Here is a 20,831-nt window from a genome sequence, read left to right on the forward strand (position 1 = left end):
AACCACTTCCTTTTTCCACGATTAGAATCACAAAGGATAGTAGATAGAGCTTCTGGATCTATATAACTGTATGTTGGTTGTCTTTTATGACACAACTCAAATCCTAGAATATGTTAAAGAAAACCTGGTTCAGAAAATTTACTCCTTAATTACAGTTGTTTACCCAGATACATATTTTATGTATTTTCCTTATGTCAGGCTGAACCTTGATATTAAAGGTTTGCCTGTGTCTTTCACACATAACATTACACCATAAGGTGTTTTGTTTGGTAATGGCTTAATATGTTGAGTAAACCCAGCCTTTGTAGGTTATTTAGCAAACCATGGTTTAAACAAACCATAGCTTAGTACAGTATATCACCAGAGCCATTCAAATTAGGCTCAAAATTCTACACAAACTTTCTCAGAATAAGCATAATTAAATTGAATAACTATACTCTCTCTAAATAAGCATACATAAGGCTCCCTTCTTTCCACATTCATTTTTGTTATTTGTAGCTATTACATATTGAAACTTTTGTTTTTGTTACCTTTCATATTTTACCTGTTGTGATTTCTCTGAAAGTTACTAACACAGAAGCATTGATTTTCTATTTAAAATTTTCTTTCACCAACCTTCCCAGCAAGTGATTATGCATCTCCACCCAAGTTTTTTATAAGTGGCTGCTGACCAATAAGAATCCAGCAAGTAAATTTATGCTTATATCCCCACCCCAAGTATCGTATTCATACTTCTGGGAAGTACAGCTGTGTAACTCATCCATGTGTAACTTACTCTTGACTGTAAGCCTTAATTGAGCAGACTTTCTGTATAACAAGTGGTTATTGGGCTGTCAATATTGTATATATCCATATAAGCAGAGCTGCATTCCACTGCATTTAGAAGTTATCAACAAACAGGCATAGTTTGTATATCCATAGGTGTTTTCTGAAAATATTTTATTAAAGCAATGGTTTCAGTGAACCTTTAGAACAAGATAGACTGTGGATAACAAATAAAGGTGCTTCTGGTTAATATGAGCAGGTGCATGCATTTAAAATGTTTAGAGTATGCTGGGACCACTGTCCCAGTATGGAGGGCCTTGTACACTCCCCCATGGCTGCCACAGGAGGTCATTTACAGCTATTACAAAATACCCTTTTATCAGAAGGCAATCTGGTGCAGCTGCTCCACGAGAAAAAAGAATCTAGCATTAGCTCACTAGCTGTGCTTGGAGATGCAGCAGTTCATTCACAGAATTTGGCATTCTTTACATATTTGGACCACAGTGCTCATGATTCACTGACATTGGTAAGTAAGGGCATATGAAAGGACTGGTAGATCAGTCTGTTTTACATACAGAAATTACCTGGATTAATTCCTGATATTTTCAAATACAGCTGATTACTGCTTGAAATATGAAAGACCCCCTGCTTATCAGTGGGTGTTATTTGCACAAGATGCTGATTGCATTAACCCACTTGTTAGCATTTGCAAAGCACACTTAACTGCAATCTTGCTAACCGTATTTTAACTATGTAGTCAATTGTCCAGCATATCATGGAAATACTGTCAGTGAAGTGTACTACAAAAAAAAAAAAAGCCCTTTTGCCATACATACCGTCATTCTAATGGCCGTCTGGTATAGGCTTTCTTTACACAAACCAAGAAGCCAAAATGTAGTTTAGACTACTGCATAAACCCACCCACTATGCTTATAAATCATGGTTTATTCATTATATGAATTTCAAGGCTTAGTAAATAAGCTAAGTAAACTGTGGCTTTGCATGTTGTGGGAATATAACCAGATCTTTCAGCCAACCAAGATGGTACCATTCAAATAGAGCTTTGTATTGTGTGAATTTTATTAAAAATTGGACTTCAAGAAGTGAAATGAATCATATTGCAACTTCCTTGTGTTCACATGTAGAATTGCAACATTTTTTGGTGATCAGACCATGTTGGAAAATCTGATAATCTGCAGTAGCATGCATTAACATCTACTGTATATATTAACTTAGCTACTGCCAGAACAACAGAAACCACCATTAGGGCTTTTTTTTAGCGGATTATACTTGGCAAATAATACACACTTTACTAGTATCAATTATGAGAACAATATGAGAACAATTCCCATATTACTGGAAGATATGGAAGAAATATATTTTCCCACTATACTAAAATTATACAGATAAATACCATTTTGCATATGCATTCAAATGCCAGTGTTCTATTTCTAGATATCCACCAAATTGTATATTGTATGGAATATAGCACCTGCTACAAGTGAGCACTGAATGTGATTAACTTTTTGTCAGATGGAACATCTAGAAAAAATGATCCCCATTAAAAGATCAAATACAATGCAGCCACTTAGTCAGAACTGGTCTAGTTTCATGCTTTTAAAATTACAGTGGGTGTAATGATCTGCTAGAAGGCATCAGCAAAGCAAAAAATTTAAAAATGATTGAATAAAGAAAGCCCTAAAATCAATATACCAAAATAGATTTATGAACCTCATCTTGAATAACTGATGTTTAGCAGTTTACTAAAGCTTTATGGAAACTGATTCTGTGAACTATAATGAGCAACATTAAAAGTGTAACAGAAAAATCAAGAAAGAAGTAAATCTTAGTTCAACTTCCATCTTTGCTTTACTTCAAAGCTCTACATTCATACCATTTAAGTTTTCCAAAACAAATTACCCAGTCCACTTAGTTCTGTACTGCCTTCAAAAAAAGAGAAAGGGGTGGTCCATGACAAGTCCAAGTCACAGTGACCCTGTCCATTCAATTTTCTTGGCAGTGTTATGGAAGCAGACTGCATTGCCTTCTTAAATATTTTACTGATTTTCCAGAAATGTTTATAAAGACCCCTCCAAAATGTGTATTCTAACTTTTTTCTCAATTACTTTTCAGTAACTCCTGGTTCTGGCAAACAGCTTTTATCTATCAACCTCACTGATGACCTGTTTATGAAGTAATTATGTAATAATGCTGTTTTGAAAAATCAACTTTGCCACTGTAATCATATTGACTAAAAGATTATTTAGGGAAAAACATCATGTTCTGTTCAAATACAGTAACATTTTTTGGAATACGCAGTAAATAGCAATTGACTACCTGTATTATTTAACTCAAAAACAGTTACACCGTATTTGTACTCTGGACACTTTAGAAAAAAGCTCAGGACCCCCAGGACACAAGTCTACAAGTAAGGATGCAGTTTAAAAAAAAGGAAAAATGAGTTTAATTTACACTGCTCAACAGATAAATTGCCTTTTTTCCTTTAGAGTTAAAGCTGTCCACCAAATGAAACTGTTTCTGGACTCAAGAATTAAACTCACAGGAGTCAGATTATGGTTTAGCACTAAAGAAAGTTTTCTTGATCCCAGGATATATATGGGATATGAGTAACTGTAGGATCCTTACACACAATTATACCTCATGTTGCATTTAGCCTAGTCTATTCAATTACACAAAACAAACCATTATAAAAAGTTATAAACCAGAGAGAACTTTGAATGTCTTAATACCTCTATCACCACTTTCCTAACCATTTTTAAAATTTGTAAAAAATAGAAGCTGTTAACTTCACAAGTCTTCATGATAAAGTCAAAACATGCCATAAACAATCAGCAATGATAAAAACTTAACAGCTTTTATTGATGCAGATGACAATCATTTAAGCATCAGCAATAGTAACTTCAACTTCTACACCAGGTTCAATGCTGATAGAAGTTATCTGCTTGACAATCTCTGAAGGACTGTGTAAATCAATGAGGCGCTTATGTATACGCATTTGGAAACGATCCCAGGTTTTGGAACCTTCACCGCATGGTGTTTTCCTTGTAGTGATTCGGAGAGTCTAAAATGTAAGTAAAAAGATGTGTTCAATAAGCAAAACACTTCCATTACAATTTAATAATTTGATATAAAAGGGAAAAAAAATTAAAATTTCCACAAATTAGATACCTTAGTAGGCATCCGAACAGGACCTTTCACTTTTAGATTTTTTTCTTTAGCACCTCTGATGAGATCTGCACAAACTATAAAAAAGCAAGAATTTTTTTAAAAAAGTTATGTACAAGTCACTATAACATTGTTTTGGGCGTTGGCTCAGAATAGCGTATATACTTATCATAGTAGTTCAACTAAGGTTTTGTCCTCATTGCCAACTATATAGTAACATTGATAAATATAACCAATGTAGAATGTTTTACTTCTACATCAATAATAAAAACTTAATTCAAAGGTTGATACACCAGCCCATGCACATCATCCTGTTTTATATATAATTTAATATTAATACAAAAATACTTTTATTTGAGCCAATAAAAATGACTGATATCCCTATGCCTGTATAAGAACACATAAGCTTGGATAATAGCATGTAAACTAGTACATTTAAAATTTCTGTTTTATTTTGCCACATACCCTTTTCAAGAGACTTCACATTGCGACTTGTCAAGGTAATTCTGATTCGATGAATTGCTACTTCTTGCTCCACAGGGGCCTTCCCAGTATCTTTAAATGCCTAAAACAAATCACAAAGATGAAAATCAGCAACTCAACTATTTTTCAAGGAGGCTGTAAGTGTTGGAATATTTAAGAGAAATCCACTGAAACTGAAAACTGTACTTGTGGGACCCAAACAAAGAAGTGTGGAAGGAATTGTTCAGTTCTTGGTTTATTTTACACATTAACTATGGAGTAATAGGCAGACCTTACTATCAAACAAAGCTAGAAAAGATGGTATTTCAAAAAGGGTTAGTGCTCATATTTTGTCAGCCTTCTGCAACTTCTCAGCCTTCTGAGATTTGTTGAGAGTTATACTCCTAATGTAATAAAGACAGCATCTTAGTATGTAAACATTTGCTATGCTTTTGACATAAGTGTCTGCAGTAAACTTTTTTCAGACTCTTCTGTACAATCCTGGGACAGCAGGCTGCCCTAACCCACAGAAATATCCTTACAGCTTGCTTCTAACAATAGGAAACTATGGGACTATTTCATCAGGCAGTTGCTCAAAATTATGCCATTTTCCTGTGAGTAATCAATAACCGAGCATCACTGAGTACATTTGCTGTAATATGCAAATCCCTGTCAAAATGTACTGAATAGTCTTTCAGACTATAATTTTAGCCAGAATTGTGAAACCCATCTTTACTTATAACAAGATTCTACATTCTCAAACATGAAAATTATATTCTTTAAACTTGCAAATTAAGGAACAATAATTTGACAAAGTAATGAAGTGATATGATTTTCCCCATTCAGGATCTAATTATCAGTCCTCACATTAAAGAAAAATTTGCACACTTTTTTTCCAGTGTGTGAACAGAATAATCTCCTGGTTTTAGGTTTTGCAAATGCAGAGATACAAGACAGAAGTACCTATACCTGAACAGGATAGAGGAATGGGAAATATCTAGCTTAGTAATGGAACTTGTAAAAAAGACTTTGGAATAATAGTTGATTGTAAACTGAAGAGTCAGCAGTGATATATGGCTCAGAAACAACAAATACAACGTTAGATGGCATCAACAGAAGTGTCCTTTCAAAATTACCAGATGATTTGATCAAATTCTACCTTTAGTACTGTGCCAAGTTCTGGGTACATTTTAAGGGTTCAGAGAAAATCAGAACACATTCAGAGAACACCAACAAAGATGACAAGGAGACTTGAAACAACATCCTATGAAAAAAGGTTGAAGGATATGCTAAGTATGTTTACCCAAGAGAAAAGACTATTACATGGGATGTACCTTTTCTAGAACCTAGAAGAATGTCACAGAAAACATCAATATAGTTTTCCCTCATTCCAGCATGCAGAACACAAATAACTACAACTGTTAAAAAAAAGACTTCCAGACAGTAAGAGCAACATGGCAGTGGAACCCATTTCCTTCATTGGATGTGTTTAGGCATAGGCTGAGAAACCATTTATTTGGGATGCTTTCACTGAATCCCTGCACCAATCAGGAGGCTGGGCTCTATGGCCCCTTCCTACTGTCCTCCTTTCTCTGCTTAATAAAATAGTCGCGAGCCACCACCCTTTTAAGTATTTACGCAGCCCCTTGCCATGCATCTTAACTGGACCATAAGCTGATTTCTGGCCATTGTGCAGGGCTCTTTCCGATCTGCACGGGGCTTCAACCTCCTGGCGAAAAACCGCTAGACCACTCTTTTTGGAGCAGTTTTGTGGTCTAGTGGTTAAGGCACCAGGCTAAAAAGCAAGAGACTGACTTCTAGTCCCATCTTAAGCATGAAAGCCGGCTGGGTGACTCTGGGCCAGTAACACTCTCTCAGCCCAACTCACCTCACAGGGTTGTTGTTGTGGGGAAAATAGGAGGAAGGAATATTAGGTATGCTCGCCGCCTTGAGTTATTTATAAAAATAAGGCGGGATTAAAAAAAAAGCAGACGAGCATCAGGTGAGGGCAAAACAGAAGCATGGAGAACGAACACCAGAGCAGTCCCCTCGCCCCTTTCCCTCCCCAAACAACCGACTGCATTCTTCCAGCCACGGTGGTCCCTATCGAGCCAGGAAGCGCCTGTGGGTTGCCAGGCAGAAGCGCGAGCCGCCCAGGAGCATGGCGCGGGCAGGAAGGAAGGAACGCGGCCTAAGAGCCCTCGCGGCGCTCGAGCGCGCAGCAACCCCTCGGCGCGAGGCTCCCTTCCCCCTCACCATGGCCGCCGCGAAACCTTCCTGACCGACTTAATCCCGGCCGAAGCGAGCACCGGAGGCCCAGGGAACAGCGGTGAGTCAGGAGACAAAGAACACTCCGCAGCCCGCGCAACCGCCCAAAGAAGGAAACGTCTGCGGAGGCACCCATTATATAGGCTGACGGAGAGCACTCCCCGCCCCTTTCCCTTTGTCCCGGAACTGATTCCGTAACGTTGTGCCCAGGTACCAATCAGGTAGCGGCAGAACCGCCGGCGTAGGCCTAGAGGGGGCGGAGTGTTCCTCGTGGTGCAGGAGGCGGCAGGATTTTTTTTGGGTCTCCCGCCTTGGGTGGTGGGGATCAGAGCGTAGTGTTGGTTTGCTCTGAGCTCCGGGAAGTGGGCGTCCTCTCCGTTCCCCTTTTCATTAGCTCGGAGAAGAGTGCAATTATTCTTGTTGCTCCAAAATAGGCTATGTTCGATATTAGTCGTTAGGAATAAATCTCCCCGCAGCCACTGATTTGAGGTCGACTCGGTCTGTAGGCTACTTAGCCTTTAATGTCTCGAGGGAAGCTACTCTTAGTGCTGGGTACCTTCATGTTCATAACAGTACTAAGGTTGGAGCAGCCCCCGATCCTCTGGAATCACACTTAGGCTAAGAGGGAGAGAAGGAGCTGTGCGTCGAAATGACCCCCTACACCCTGGAAGAAAGTACAGGCAAATTCTTTTCGTAAAGTTTTCAAGAAAATATCATAGATGGGAGCACCGGGAGTGAAACTCCCTAAGTCGATTTCGATTCGAGTCCTTTTCTCTCCCTCCTTCCCTCTTTCTTTAGGATGCTGAGGCTAACAGTCTGATGTTATGGATATCTGCATCTTGGGGTTGACTTCTGCTAAACCTGACCAACCTTGACTAATTAAAAAAAAAAAAAAGATTTGGATCTGATTAGTTTTTAGAGAGGAGACCAGAGGGAATTGCAGGGCTGTAATTTAGTCTGGAACGAGGAGGAGAAGCAACAAGCCATTTTGTATTGTTGCCAAGAGTGACCCACTTTAGTGACCAACAGTGACAAAGAGTGACCAACAGTGACCCACTTTATTTGGAAGCAACCCTGGCAGTTTGGAAGCAACCCCGGCGATACACCCCTCCCCCGACCATTGCAATGAAAAATCTCAGGATCGTTGTCAGTTATTAAGACTAGGGATCTTTCCCAATTTTCCTTGGAGAAGAAAAGCAGAAAAGAGAAGAAATGCAGCCACGTGCCTCTAGTGCAGTGTTGTCCAAACTTGGTCACTTTAAGATGAGTGGACTTCAACTCCCAGAATTCCCCAGCCAGCCATGCTGGCTGGGGAATTCTGGGAGTTGAAGTCCACTCATCTTAAAGTGGCCAAGTTTGGACAACACTGCTCTAGTGTTTCCACATGTTTTTTTGTCGAGTGCTGGGAGCGTGTGTCTGTTTCTAGCAGACACCTCTCTAAATAACTAGTCATCTTTAGTCTTTGTAATTTGAATAATTAATAAGCCTTAAGAACACTTGGTTGATGTGTTTAAACTATTACCACTCTTGGGAGTTCCAAGTCAGTGGGAGCCATGCTGCCTGGGAATTCTGGGAGATGTAGTCCCAGTGGTCTGGAGGGCATATTGGGAGAGTTGCGTTAACAGTGCCAAAATAGTTATTCCTTCCCTATACCAGGACATTAAAAACAAAAACAAAACTAGCATAAGTGAAAATGTAAAGTGTTTCAGATTCTGCAAAAAGAGTGTTACAAAATAAATTCAATCATTAAAATTATCTAGAATGTACTTCACAATCTGAATCAGATATGCAGTCATTTCATACTTCAGTATTTTTTATTAACTTTACCAATTGAAAAACAGTATTTTTTCTTTAACCTTTATGTCTTGAATAGGTCCATTTCACAGCAAAAACAAAATCTTATGGTTCCTTAGAATCGTAGAGCTTCTCCTTTGAAATGTATAGATAGCTTCAATTTTGCCAAAGTTTCAGAGAAGGAAATAAAGGCTTCTCAATTTCAGCTGACTGAGAATCTTTGTCTTTCAAAATGTCAGTAATTATAGGTAATACTGAAGCAAAATTGATAACCAACTTTTCAGTAAACTTAAAACCTGTCAGAAATGGTGTCATTGCCTCAATAGGCCACTAGATGGCTAATAATGCAATTGCCATTTAGAATGAACTAAATCAATATATTTACAAGATATATTGTCATATAATGTTATGAAGTATATAATACTTAATTATAAGAATTAAATATTTTGGACCTCAGATAAAAATGTAACCATTCTGTTTGCAGGTAGTATAAATACACATATTTGATAAAATTTCTTCGTTTTTCACTCACATGGAAAATTCTCCCATAACTCTGTCTATAGAAGCAATGATTTAGTTTACTAAAGCTATAGGATTAAGATGCTTATGTACTACATTTAATGTTAACCTAGTTATACAAATTATTTACATTTTTATTTTTAAAAAAATATTTATGTTTTAAATCACCCAATAGCTGAAGCTCCCTGGATAGGTTATAATATATAATATCTTGTATGTATATATATATACAATATATGAATAGCATCCAATGTTATATGTGCAGATTTTTGCTTATGCAACAAAAGTTTCACGCTAACTAAATTCCCTTGCATGGTCTCCCAAACTCCTGGACAGATTCTTTTTTTCTTTCTTTCTTTTTTTTTTTTTGGTGAAGGTAGTAGATGCAGGAGTAAAGTTACATAGAAAAAAGAAAATTCAGTCTGCCATTGATAGATGTATCTGCATCAGCAAAATCATATTTTTTTAAAAATCAAACTATTTTCATATCAATCTTACCTATCCAGCTCTTGTTCTATACATAACATAAAATGCATTAGTAACTCATGAAATTCTGTTCCATCGATCCAGAGTCCAGAGTCATTTTTTAACGATGGGTGGTGACAAATTTGATATATTAAAGAAAAAAAAAACCCTATCATCCATCTCAGCAATAAATGTCTTCCGGTGATTAATTATCAACATAAAAAATTAAGCATAGATAGGACTTTACACACAGCGGGTGAAAAAGTACTGTAATGCTATATCTTAATGCAGAGGTGAGATGATAGTATGTGGAGGAAGGGAATAGTATTCTTGTTCAAGGGAATATATGTGCAAAAACTGTATTAACCAGAATAGTAACAGATTGCTTTAGCAAAGCAACATTTTTTTCAAAGTTTGGAGTTTCAACAACCTTAGGCAATTAGCAAATTATCATCGTTATCTATCTAAATGAAAACAGGATGGAAATATATCATAGGCATATAGGAGAACATGACATTACTCTAGTCTATACCAGGACATTTTCCAGAACATAGCAATGGCAAATCAGTTCCATGCTGTTGCCAAGAAAATTTTATGGATGTGTCTGTGAAGTCACTAGAAGCTGAGCTAGACTTGAAGAAGACTTTACCTTATAAAACATGCTTAGCAGCTAAATTTACTGAAGTAGCATATGAGACACATCTGAGTGTCCTTTTTTACATTTCTGAGCTGGAAGAGTTCTACTGCTTGAGTTTAAAAAGAGCAATAGATGAAGTGGAAATAATGGAAAGTTGGTGAAATTATGAGAAACACTTAGATATAATGAAATGGGGGGATTAATTGCTCTGTATGTCAGCAACATCATAGAACAGTATAAAAATGTTCATATAGTGTTGGATTAGAAAACTAGCTTCTGGAAACAGCACCTAGTAATGCCATTTAGTTATGGGAATAGCTATGTAGAGAGAGAGTAAGGAAGTTGATCTTGATGGATATACGTAGGATCTGTTGCCTAGGCAAAAAGGACTGAAGCATTTTAAAGTCAAAATAACGCATGGAAGCTGCTCGGGCAGATGCCTCTCTTTCGTTGAAGAATAAGGGGGAGGAGGTGGTACAGCACAATTAGACTTGCAAGATTCTGTTTTTATAGCCAATCTTAATAAAAGTTCTAGCCTTCCTGTGAAGTTGAATTTCTGGTCTGGTCCACCCATTGGGGCTGACATTATAACAACCAGATACATGAATATTTTTGTTTATATGCTATTTATGTATTTATTTACAGATTCAAGTAGATCTTAGCTAAGGGATAATCACTTTGTAAGCTGGAAATCTATTTCAGTACTCAAACACTCTCAATATTTTCATAGATTTGTAGTACATCTTGCATAGCCAGTTACCAAATATTTTATTTTTCCAAAATTTATCATAGGACAGTTTTAGATATGGCAAACTGGCATTTTGTCAGCTAACACTGAAGTAGAAAATCTTCAGCAGAAATTCAAGAGTGTCAGCTGATAGTGATAAAAAAATAAATCAGGTATTTAAATATGTAAAGCTGTAGCAGCTATATAGTACTTATGTCTAGCACTATGAAACACAGATTTCGAAAAACCATCTCTGTTGCAAAGACTCTCCTTAATATAAGGATTGGAAATGCAACAATTCGATTCTGCAAGTTTTTTGTAAAAATACAACCTGTAACATTAGATATTGATATACTATAGAAATGGAGATTTCTGCCTAACCAAAAGTCATTGGACATACCATTTTCTTGGAGGACCACTCTGAACTGTGACCATATCTGTGATTCAAAGGGGGAAAGGATTAAAAAAAAAAAAAAGACTCAGATAATTGATCACAAATTCAGTAGCCCTAAATTCATATTCAAACGTTTCTTCATCATTCTTATGATTCTGTCCTTAGCCAAATTATTTACATTGCAGACTAAGTTAATACTAAATCTAGTCAACAAATGTTAGGCTAAATAGATCAAGGAAATATTGGTTTATCTTAATTTTTAATGTTTTTGTAATTCTAATTTAAAATCTACAATTTTCTTGTTTAAATTTTTAAGGATAACAAATTATAATGCACATATAAAGAATAGGAGTAAGAACAGGCATTTTCTTTAACATTTGGCTCAGAGCTTTTTTAGATATACATTGCGAACAAAACTCTCCCATTTTGTTTTTAACATTTTTAAAAAATAATAAAGGCTATCAGTCTAATTTTTTGGGGTTTTTTTTATTAAAAGTAATCTCCACTAATTTCAGTAGAATTTAAATTACAAGTATATGTACATAGGATTGCAGTATTAGATTAACATTTATTCTCTGAAATAAGCCACAGTAAGTATGGTGCCTTTGAAGTATCTTTAGAATTGCAGCTTTTCTTTTAAAATGAACAAAAACCTTTTGTAATGTTCTTTGTAAACTTGGCAAACATTATCATTTTTAGAAAGTCTGTAATTTATTTGAACCAGAAAATATAGGAAGTAATTTCTTTAAAAAGATCAGGAAAATAATACAAAATTATTGATTTATCAGTGAAACCAATCATTTAATTGTAAGAACAGATTCTTGCATTTCTTTTATGGATCTGGAAGTCATATTAAAAAGTCGTATCTTATGATTAAGCAAATTTGTAAGTCATATATAATATATATAATAAAATCCCTTCTGAATCAATATTGCAGTCTAACAAGATTTCCTGAATTCAGTGGGTTTCCAGTAAACATATCTAAGTTTACAATACAAATATACCATCTATTTAATGGTATAATAATGAAGGAATTATACCATTAAATAGATAATGAAGTAGGCATTGAAGGAAGAGAAAATAATGTATGTGAACTAAGATTTTCTATAAATAATCCTTACCAATTTCCATGGTAGGAATGAAGTAATACCCATACTATATTTATTATTTTTTTCTTATTGTAAAAATTGTCTTAGAAAATATCTAGAAAAACTGCAGTTTAAGTATCTTTCTTATTTATGGTTCAATTCATACACAAATTAACATTACCATATTCAAAGAGAAATATATATATCCTTTACATATTTTGAATTGCAGTAATTCAAAAATAGCCAGCATTTTATTGATAAGCCATATAATGTTTAAGGAGTGGGAATAGCTCATCGTAATCTGTCCAAGAGTTCAAAGGTTTACAACACAAATTCTTGGGCCCTTTTTCATTGTTATTTATTTTTATTGTTTTATTAAGAGGAGAATGCATTTTTTAAGAAGAGATAAATAAATAAATAAGAAACTGAATATTGTGAATTCTAATTAGCAGAAAAACCTCTCAAACTTGCAATTTTTTTTTTGTAAAGAACTTTATGTATAGAGGACATTTTTATATATATGTATTTCTGGAAAGCACCAAAGTTAAGATCAATAACATATATTTGTTATTTACCACAGAAAAAGTTGATAATAAAAGTAGCAAGAGACAAGACAAAATCTGTTTATACTATTACAGACAAGGCACGAAGATTGTAAAGGAGACCTTGCGCACTAGGGCGCTCAGCTCCATTGGCTCTCCAGCAGCTTTCAATTATAGTCTTGAGTTGTTGGCCAGTTGCTGACCCTTTAAACACAGCTGCAGTTAGAGAGGGACGCAGGTGATATGCTACCACAGAATAAAGTATATACTGGCGCTCACCTAGATATGGCTCTTGCTGTGTAACCATTTGCCATAGAGTAATAGCAAAAGAGTAGATATCTGCCTTAGGTGTGATTTTCTCACCTTTAAGGAGTTCAGGAGCACGATGGGTGTATGTCCCCCCTTGATGACAAAATTGCAGACCTGATGATTCAGTATCCTCTAGTTTTTGGGAACATCCAAAGTCTCCAATCTTGCAAACATTACGTTCTGTGATGAACACGTTAGCAGGTTTTAAATCCAGATGCACAATTAACTGTGAATGGAGAAACATTAACCCTGCCACAATATCACAGGAGTAACCGACAGCCTGAGCTGTACTCAGAAACCCATGGTCACATTTAAGCCCATCATTCTTCAGTCCTGTGAAATAGCCAGTACCATAGATGGCATGGTGTAGAGTGCAATTACCTACATATTCCATAATTATGGTGCCCAAACTATCCTGACTAGCAGGGGTACATGCACTAGCAGCTACTATGCGTACCACGTTGTTATGGCCAAGACGTGCTACATTTAGTTCTGCCCAGAAGCTCTGTCGTGATGCCAAATGGTTCTTACTGCATCTCTTCACCTGTTTTACAGCCACTGTAGCTCCATGGTAAGTTGCCTTGTAGACAGAACCAAAGCCACCAGAGCCCAAGAGATGCAGGAGACACAACTGATCCCAGTCTATTGAACACCAAGCTAGGTGGGGGGGTAGCCGACGGATCCTAGACACACTTTCCCCCCCAAAGAACTTTTCTCCTTTGGCAGGACAGACCAAAGGGCTACTGCAGGGACGTGCATCCACAGATGGAGAAAATTCCAGATGAAGAAGACGATTAAGAGGAAGAGGGGATGGCATGATTATCTAAGGAAAAGAGTAGGCAAAACTAGATTAACAAAGGGGGGGGGAGCTGCTTCTGATACAAAAAATAAAAGAGAATTCAACCCTCTTTCTTGCATCTGTTCTTTTGTATCTGAGTTACTATATACTTTTCATAAATGCTAACATCTGAATTCAAATAATAAACTCCAATCAGTTTCAAATGATAATAATTTTAATAATAATTCCCTAATAACTTGGTTTCATATAAGCTAAATTACAGCCTGAAGCCTACACAGACTTGCAACACATTCTAAAAAAGGATTACTTCAAAATCTATCCTATTCAATTTCATAGTAATTACTCCCTACATGTACTTAGAAACAGCATTTTTATGAGTGCAAATCACCAACTATATCTCTTTCTGGAACTGGGGCCTTATGTTAACCCCTAACACTGTATAAGCCCATTGTACTGATTTTTGTAGATGCATTTTAAATTTTAACACAATTGTCTGCCACAGTTTCATTTTAAATTGTATGGCAGGTAGACATTCAGCAGGTATTTCACTTCTATATTAAAAAAAAGGGGGGGGCAAATGTTGGAATTCTTCCTGTTGAACAGCAATTTAAAGGTAAAAAGTCCTCCTGGAAGAGGTAATTTTACAGAGCTGCATAATTGAGTAACAAAATATCACCTGCAATTTTACAAAATAAAGATTGTTTATAGACTACAATTCTCAGCATTTTAGGTATGTTTTTCAAACAATTAAGTATTGTGGGTGAAATTAATAAAAGGAAGGGCTCATACATTTGATTTCTTACAATTAGCTTCATTAACAACTCCCACTCCCCATTATAAACCAAAGCAGTAACCACTGGCACTAATAGGAGTTTTCCTTCAGAAGTAAATGGCTTCAGCGGGGATCTTGCTGAGATGAGTACAGCAGAGATCAAAGGGTTACTTTTATTCTAGATTGGGCTTTCAGCAGCTGTTGTATAGAAAATTAAAAGTGAGCTTCAGAAGACCAATCTTAAGAATGAATCGTTTTTATTGCAGTCACTGACCAATAAAATACACTGTTTTACAGTAAAATTGTAAACCCCAGGTAAGGACCCAGAAATAAGCATAAATAAAAGTATATGCTGTTAGTAAGACTCCTAAAGAGAAGAGAAGCTCAAATGCTTATCTGGTGTTAAGAACCCCCAAAACTGGTCAACCAGATAAAATAGTATACTTATAAAATGCTTTAAGTAATAACAGTACTTAGTAACATGGTATTTTAATATACTGCTATTTCAGTGTACTACTAAACTTGAAATTTAAAGTACTAGAATATTTAAGGTTAAGACCTACTGATTGTAAGCTACTTTATCAAATTCTTTATTAAAATAACAAATCAGTGCTAATCGGTTTCTGTAAGTTCTGTGGTATAATAAAAATCCTAAAATTTTTACCTAGCTAAGTTCGGTGCTCCTTAAGGGATCTCCATATTCAGCATGCTGTTAGAAAGAATTTTGCTACTTGCTGTGTAATGTTTGGGTCCTTATCGTCAAGTAAATACTTATATAGATACCATCTGGAGCATTTAGATTTTTTTTTTTTTTTTTTGCATCAAGGGGGCTAACACAGTTCAGAGTATCTGTTTAGCAACAATCATTTCTGATGTCCCATCTCTGCATGGGCAGAATCTTTTGTTATCAGGGATCTTCTTATATCAACCCTCAAAGGTTGTTGATGGGTGACTATCAAAACAAACAAGAGTGAAAATCTGTGATTTTAGGAGAATAAGTTGTTTGAGATACTGGGCTACTTATGGAGTAAACTAACTAGCTACCATGCTTGCAGAAATTCTGCTTTGATCTTCCTACCTGCCCATATCAATTAATCTCCATTTCAGAGTATCTCTTGTATGGTTTCATCTGGGGAGGAAAGCCCACATTGTGTCATTTTCTGCTCTACTCTAACTTTCCAGAGTGCATGGAAGGTGTCTGCCAATATAAGTGGGGGCAGCTCAGCTTTAGCCAGATATTATATATCTTCACCCAAGCCCTAGTATAACAACCATAGGCAGGCCTGCCTCCAGGTGGAGTGCAGCATTAGGTATACAGCATGCCACTTGGATGACTTTTCTAAAAAAACCTGGACTGGATAAACTTTAGATATATCTGACTTCCTAGCTCTAATTCTATTCCATGAGATTGGGCTAGAGGTTTGGCCATGAAAAGTTTAATGGCAGCTGGAATATATGTTATATTTAACATCATATCAAATTTCATCCTTTGTTCTAACAAGACTGTAGCAAAATGTTCACAGACATTTACTTGTGCCAACCTCTTTTCCTTAAAAGAGCTCTAATTAGCCAACTCTTTTTTCTTTCCTTTGTATAATAGTTCATCTTTTATAGTAATAACAAAATAATTATAATTAAACTTTCCCATTCGCTGGTTGAATGTTAGTTTGCTACTATTTTGCGTACAGAATCCGTGGCTTTCCTGATGTTGCTGCAATATAACTTCCAGCATTTTTGTCAGCTATACTAGTTGAAACTCTTATAAGTCGTAATGTAACATTATTTTCCATTCATTGAATTGTAATCGATGTTCTGTCTCTTGCAAAAACAAAGAGAAAAAATATTATTAGTTTCTTAGTGGAATAACATATATTGTTTTGTGGTAGCATTTGTGATGTTATATAATTTTTTAAATGTATAACTAAATATATAAGTTGAGGGAATAAAAGTTCTACAAAAGCCAGCCGTGTTTAATTTTCACAGTCTCATGAGAACTTCAACATCTTTTAAAACAAACACAATTTTTTTCTTGAATCATTTTTCCCCAAAGAACCTTCTTATTGTGCACAACGGTTCTTCACTGAACAAAATCCTGTATTACCTTAAAAAGTTGTGTCAGAAAAGTAAGATTTTTTTCAGTGTCATCATTTTTACAGAGCAAGAGTGAAGCAAGTCTTCTGCTATGTATTTCTAATCACCAATCATATTATTGTATTACCCTGAATTTCCAAAAATATTAAAGTGATGGCATGACCCTTTAATTACATTAAGGATGCTTGGAAATGGCTGGATTCCAGCTTGGGTCATGGGTCATCCCTCCATTTCAAGCAGAGATTAAAAAGAAAAAGAAAAGAAAATCTTTTATTATGATCATAGATCAGAAAAATAAAATTTAAAATATAAATTACAGAACAAATTTAAAATTAGTTGAGGGAGTCAACTGATGTTGTGTCATCAATGCCACCTGGCAATGGATGACAACTATTCTTGTTAAATCTTGGTTTGTGTCTGAAATAATTGTTCAGTATACAACTCATCTCTTTTGCCTAGAAATTACTGGACGATTGGTGCTATATGATACTTTCGGAGATCTCTGTAATAATTGCAATAAAGGAGGTTATGCTGAACTGTTTCTATTCTCCAGAATGGACATAGTCTTTCATGTGTAGAGTTGGGCAGAAACTAAGATGCTATGCCTAGCTCTAAATAATTCTTTCTCTTGACCAGGAATGGTTAACATGCTCAAAAAATTCATAGATTTCCAGGTGTTCATGGTGACGAACATTCTGGAGCTCAGTCTTAGGGAGCTAATTTTGGTTTATAATTCTGCATTCTCCAGCTTTTGATATATGCTCATTGTGGCTTGATCAGTTGTTCTTTAGATAGGCCAATGATGGGTAATTTATTTTCTACTGTCAAGGCCATGGAGAAGCATACTCATCCATTAAAGTGAGAGGTGTTAGGTCTACTGGAAAAAATAGAAGTTTCAACCAATAACTCAAAACTTCCCTCCAAGCCCCATGTTCAATTTTAGGCATCCCTACTTCAAATCTGATGGCTGCATTAGAGATGGTTTTTGATGCAGCAAAAATTTTTGACCTCAAAAATTTAGTTTGTAGGACCCTTATAGGATTGTTCTTAACAAATAGTCAACCTGTCCCGCATATAAGATCTTGTTCAAAGTTTGATCTCAAAAGGTTTAAGGCCTGCAGGAATAAATTCTCCTCCTCTTATATAGAAGAATCTCCTCCTCTTATATAGAAGGATCTAGCTGATGTTTCATTTATATGTTCACGGTGGGCTTTCCAGTATGTTGAGATATGGGTTATTGTCCCAAGTTTTTGAAGAAGGACACTTGCTCTGTGTTGGTCCCACTTGCCACCCATCTATGCTGCTTTGCTTTATGCCAAAAACCCATTATTTTGGATTTCTGATACTTAATGTTAATTTATGAAGATAACAAAAATGGGTAATCGCATTCAATGCTCTTCTGAACAAGCAGAGATCCAAACCTTTGCAGAATCACTGGCTAAGGTTTATCCTCAGGATTTTCAAAGGATCTATTGAGTCTTTGGAGTTGAATCATCACAATTGAATACCATAACCACTGAGAAGTCATCTGAGGATTTGGAGATTGAATGTGTTACTAGTCTAACGACTCTCAGAATGAGAGGACCTTAATGAAAAAACTGTTGTTCATAACAGATAGCTTTCTGAATTTATGTTTGGGTGTAGAGATTGGGGGTAGGTAATGAATTGATGCTTTATTAGACAAAATAGATTTTAAAAGCATATTTGTCTGCATTGGACATAGTTGTTCTGTCTTTGAAAGATCACTGTTGTGTGGTTGAGGGTGCTCTGCAACATGTTTGGCTACTCCACAGCCTCTTCTTGGATAAAGGAAATCTAGCCATTGGTATAACATGTCTTGGACTCATTCAGATGACATGAATGAACACTCTTAAATCTTACCCTTAAAAAGCATCCACTCCTCCCCCCAAAAATGCAGCCCTCAGAGCCTCAGGACTTGTACTTTAAAGTGTATGATTCAGATTTGGTTAACTTGTACTACTATAAATTGGCTTCAAGAACAAGTCAAAGTAATGTTTATTATTAAAGACTGTGGGCTTTTGCAGAACTGCTATCTTTTCCAAGTATCTACTTTCTGATTACATTTGTCGTTGCTCAGTTTTTAATCTCCAGTGGTTTGGCTGAAGAAATTTTTGTGAGATAGGTCACCACAGGCAAGGAATTCCCTGAATAGAGAAGATGCACTGGCCTTCTGCTGACTTTCAATGAACTAAAGAAGTAATTTTTGTGCAATGTGTTTGGATTTCTCATGCTGCCTACTTGTAATTTAATGGCTGCTCTCTAATGCTTTTGGTTTTGCACAAATGGTGCTGAACTAGAAACTGGGAGAGTTCATGAGTTCTAGTCCTCTTGTAGGCATAGAAGCTACCTGGATATTTTAGCAGTAGATTCCTGTACTGGAGATAGAATTGGACTAGATGATGTTCAAGGTGTCTTCTGATCCTTATATTTTATTATTCTGTTATTTAAATTCTATCGATCCTTTAGAATTAACACTGAACTATGCTGAAATGCAATTATGGCTTCAGGTATCAGGGATGGCTTTTTAAAGAACTGCCATCTTCCATTATAAAAAGATTATATTAAGCAGAAAGAGCCCATGCTAAATATTGTTCACACAAAGTGCCAAGGTGCTGAATTTAGAAGAATTGGATAACATTCATAAATCTCTGACCTACTGAAGTTTTTAATTAAAAATTACTATACTGCCTTCCTGCTGTGGGCTTAAGGTTAACAAAATGTATAATACAGTTTGTCTACACAAGAGGGCAATCTTATCTTTTATTTGGCATGAATGTAGCTAAAGAACAATTTTGAACAATCCATTTAAAATAATTGTATTCAATTACTAGTATTGATAGGAAAAATCACATTAGATTTTTATCCTGAAAATATAAACCCAATCATGACCCTTGTCTTCCAACCTCACTCAACATTTCCATCTTCTCTATAATGTTCAATAAACTGAACTATTTCAATAAAAATAAGGCTGAGGATACAGGAGTTCATGCTGGTACAGTATATGGAGATATTCCATATCCTGGGATATGGATTGGGAGGCTCTACTCTCAGTCACTCATGTGCTAGTCACCTCCCGAATGAATTACCGTAACACGCTTTACATGGCACTGCCCTTGAAGAGTATCCAGAAGCTTCAGCTGGTGCAAAATGCAGCAACGCAGGCAGTCATCTGTGCCAAGCACATGTATGCATGTTACACCTCTGGTTGTCAAGTGTGCTTCCAGATCCAATTCACGGTGTTGGTGATGACCTTTAAAGCCCTACATGGCATGGGGCCAGGTTATTTGAGGGACCATCTCTCCCCAATTACATCTACCCATCCCATCAGGTCTGGCAGAAGGGGCACGTTGTGGGTCCTGAACGCCAAGCAGCTTTGTTTGGCAGGACCCAGGAAGAGACCCTTTTCTGCCATGGCACCCACACTCTGGACCTCTATTCCTCCCTCCCCTGTGGAGAGATTGGACTGAACCCTATTGGCCTTCAAAAAGGCCCTCAAAACTTGGTTTTGCCATCAGGCTTGGGGATCCCATGGAAGTGTGGAGCCCATTAAATGGCTGGTATAAGTATAGACTGCATTCTTCCCTTTTTGTTATTATAGTTTTTTTAAACTGTTTTTACTTAGTTTTAACGGTTGAATTATGTTGTTAGTTTTGTAGTTTTGTGTAAACCACCCAGAATCACATGCAAGTGAGATGTGTGGCTGTATAAATTTTATAAATAATAAATAAAATATTAACAAGCAAATAAATTGTGTTATTGAGTCCTGTATATTTTCTTCAAATTTCCTTCAAAGTGAAGAAAAAAACTCCCACCCATGAGTCACCAACTATTTTATTTTTCCTCTCTCAAAAATGGCTTAGTAAGGTTATTCCCATGGTGGAGAAAGAAATGGAGCCCAAGGTATAAGACCTGTGTGGTAACCAGCTTTGCTAGTTTTACTCACCTCAAATTTCACATTTCCACTGTTGATACGTAATATGTCAATTAAAAAA

The 20,831-nt window shown here is 36.2% G+C and overlaps 2 protein-coding genes and 1 non-coding gene across 3 annotated transcripts; all 3 read right to left on the reverse strand.

Moving 5' to 3' along the window:
* Positions 1-3,619: 3,619 nt before the first annotated feature.
* On the reverse strand, positions 3,620-6,825 carry RPS20 (ribosomal protein S20). Its single transcript, XM_007430217.4, has 4 exons — positions 6,670-6,825; positions 4,417-4,516; positions 3,955-4,028; positions 3,620-3,847 (listed from the first exon to the last, which is right to left on the reverse strand). The coding sequence occupies exons 1-4, from the start codon at positions 6,670-6,672 to the stop codon at positions 3,665-3,667; spliced, it is 360 nt and encodes a 119-aa protein (XP_007430279.1). The 5' UTR covers positions 6,673-6,825; the 3' UTR covers positions 3,620-3,664.
* Positions 4,092-4,156, reverse strand: LOC112540874 (small nucleolar RNA U54). Its single transcript, XR_003084923.1, has one exon. It is a non-coding gene; the product is annotated as a small nucleolar RNA U54 (small nucleolar RNA).
* A 4,874-nt stretch (positions 6,826-11,699) lies between the features above and the next one.
* MOS (MOS proto-oncogene, serine/threonine kinase) lies at positions 11,700-18,154 on the reverse strand. The gene has a single exon (XM_088130639.1). It carries the CDS (start codon positions 13,971-13,973, stop codon positions 12,930-12,932), a length of 1,044 nt encoding a protein of 347 aa, XP_087986765.1. The 5' UTR covers positions 13,974-18,154; the 3' UTR covers positions 11,700-12,929.
* Positions 18,155-20,831: the final 2,677 nt, after the last annotated feature.

This window comes from Python bivittatus, unplaced genomic scaffold (assembly GCF_059951505.1).
Source record: "Python bivittatus isolate LINGU-HERP-01145 unplaced genomic scaffold, Pbiv_v1 ctg000840_np1212, whole genome shotgun sequence".
Lineage (NCBI taxonomy): Eukaryota > Metazoa > Chordata > Lepidosauria > Squamata > Pythonidae > Python > Python bivittatus.

Bases quoted from the DNA above. Each gene is read 5' to 3' on its own strand.
- RPS20 (XM_007430217.4), bottom strand. The intron at 4,029-4,416 runs GTATGTGGCAAA...GCTTTTTTATAG, and splicing joins TGTGAAGTCTCTTGAAAAGG to TTTGTGCAGATCTCATCAGA. The intron at 3,848-3,954 runs GTATCTAATTTG...CTTACATTTTAG, and splicing joins CTGTTCGGATGCCTACTAAG to ACTCTCCGAATCACTACAAG.
- MOS (XM_088130639.1), bottom strand. From the start codon at position 13,973: ATGCCATCCCCTCTTCCTCTTAATCGTCTTCTTCATCTGGAATTTTCT.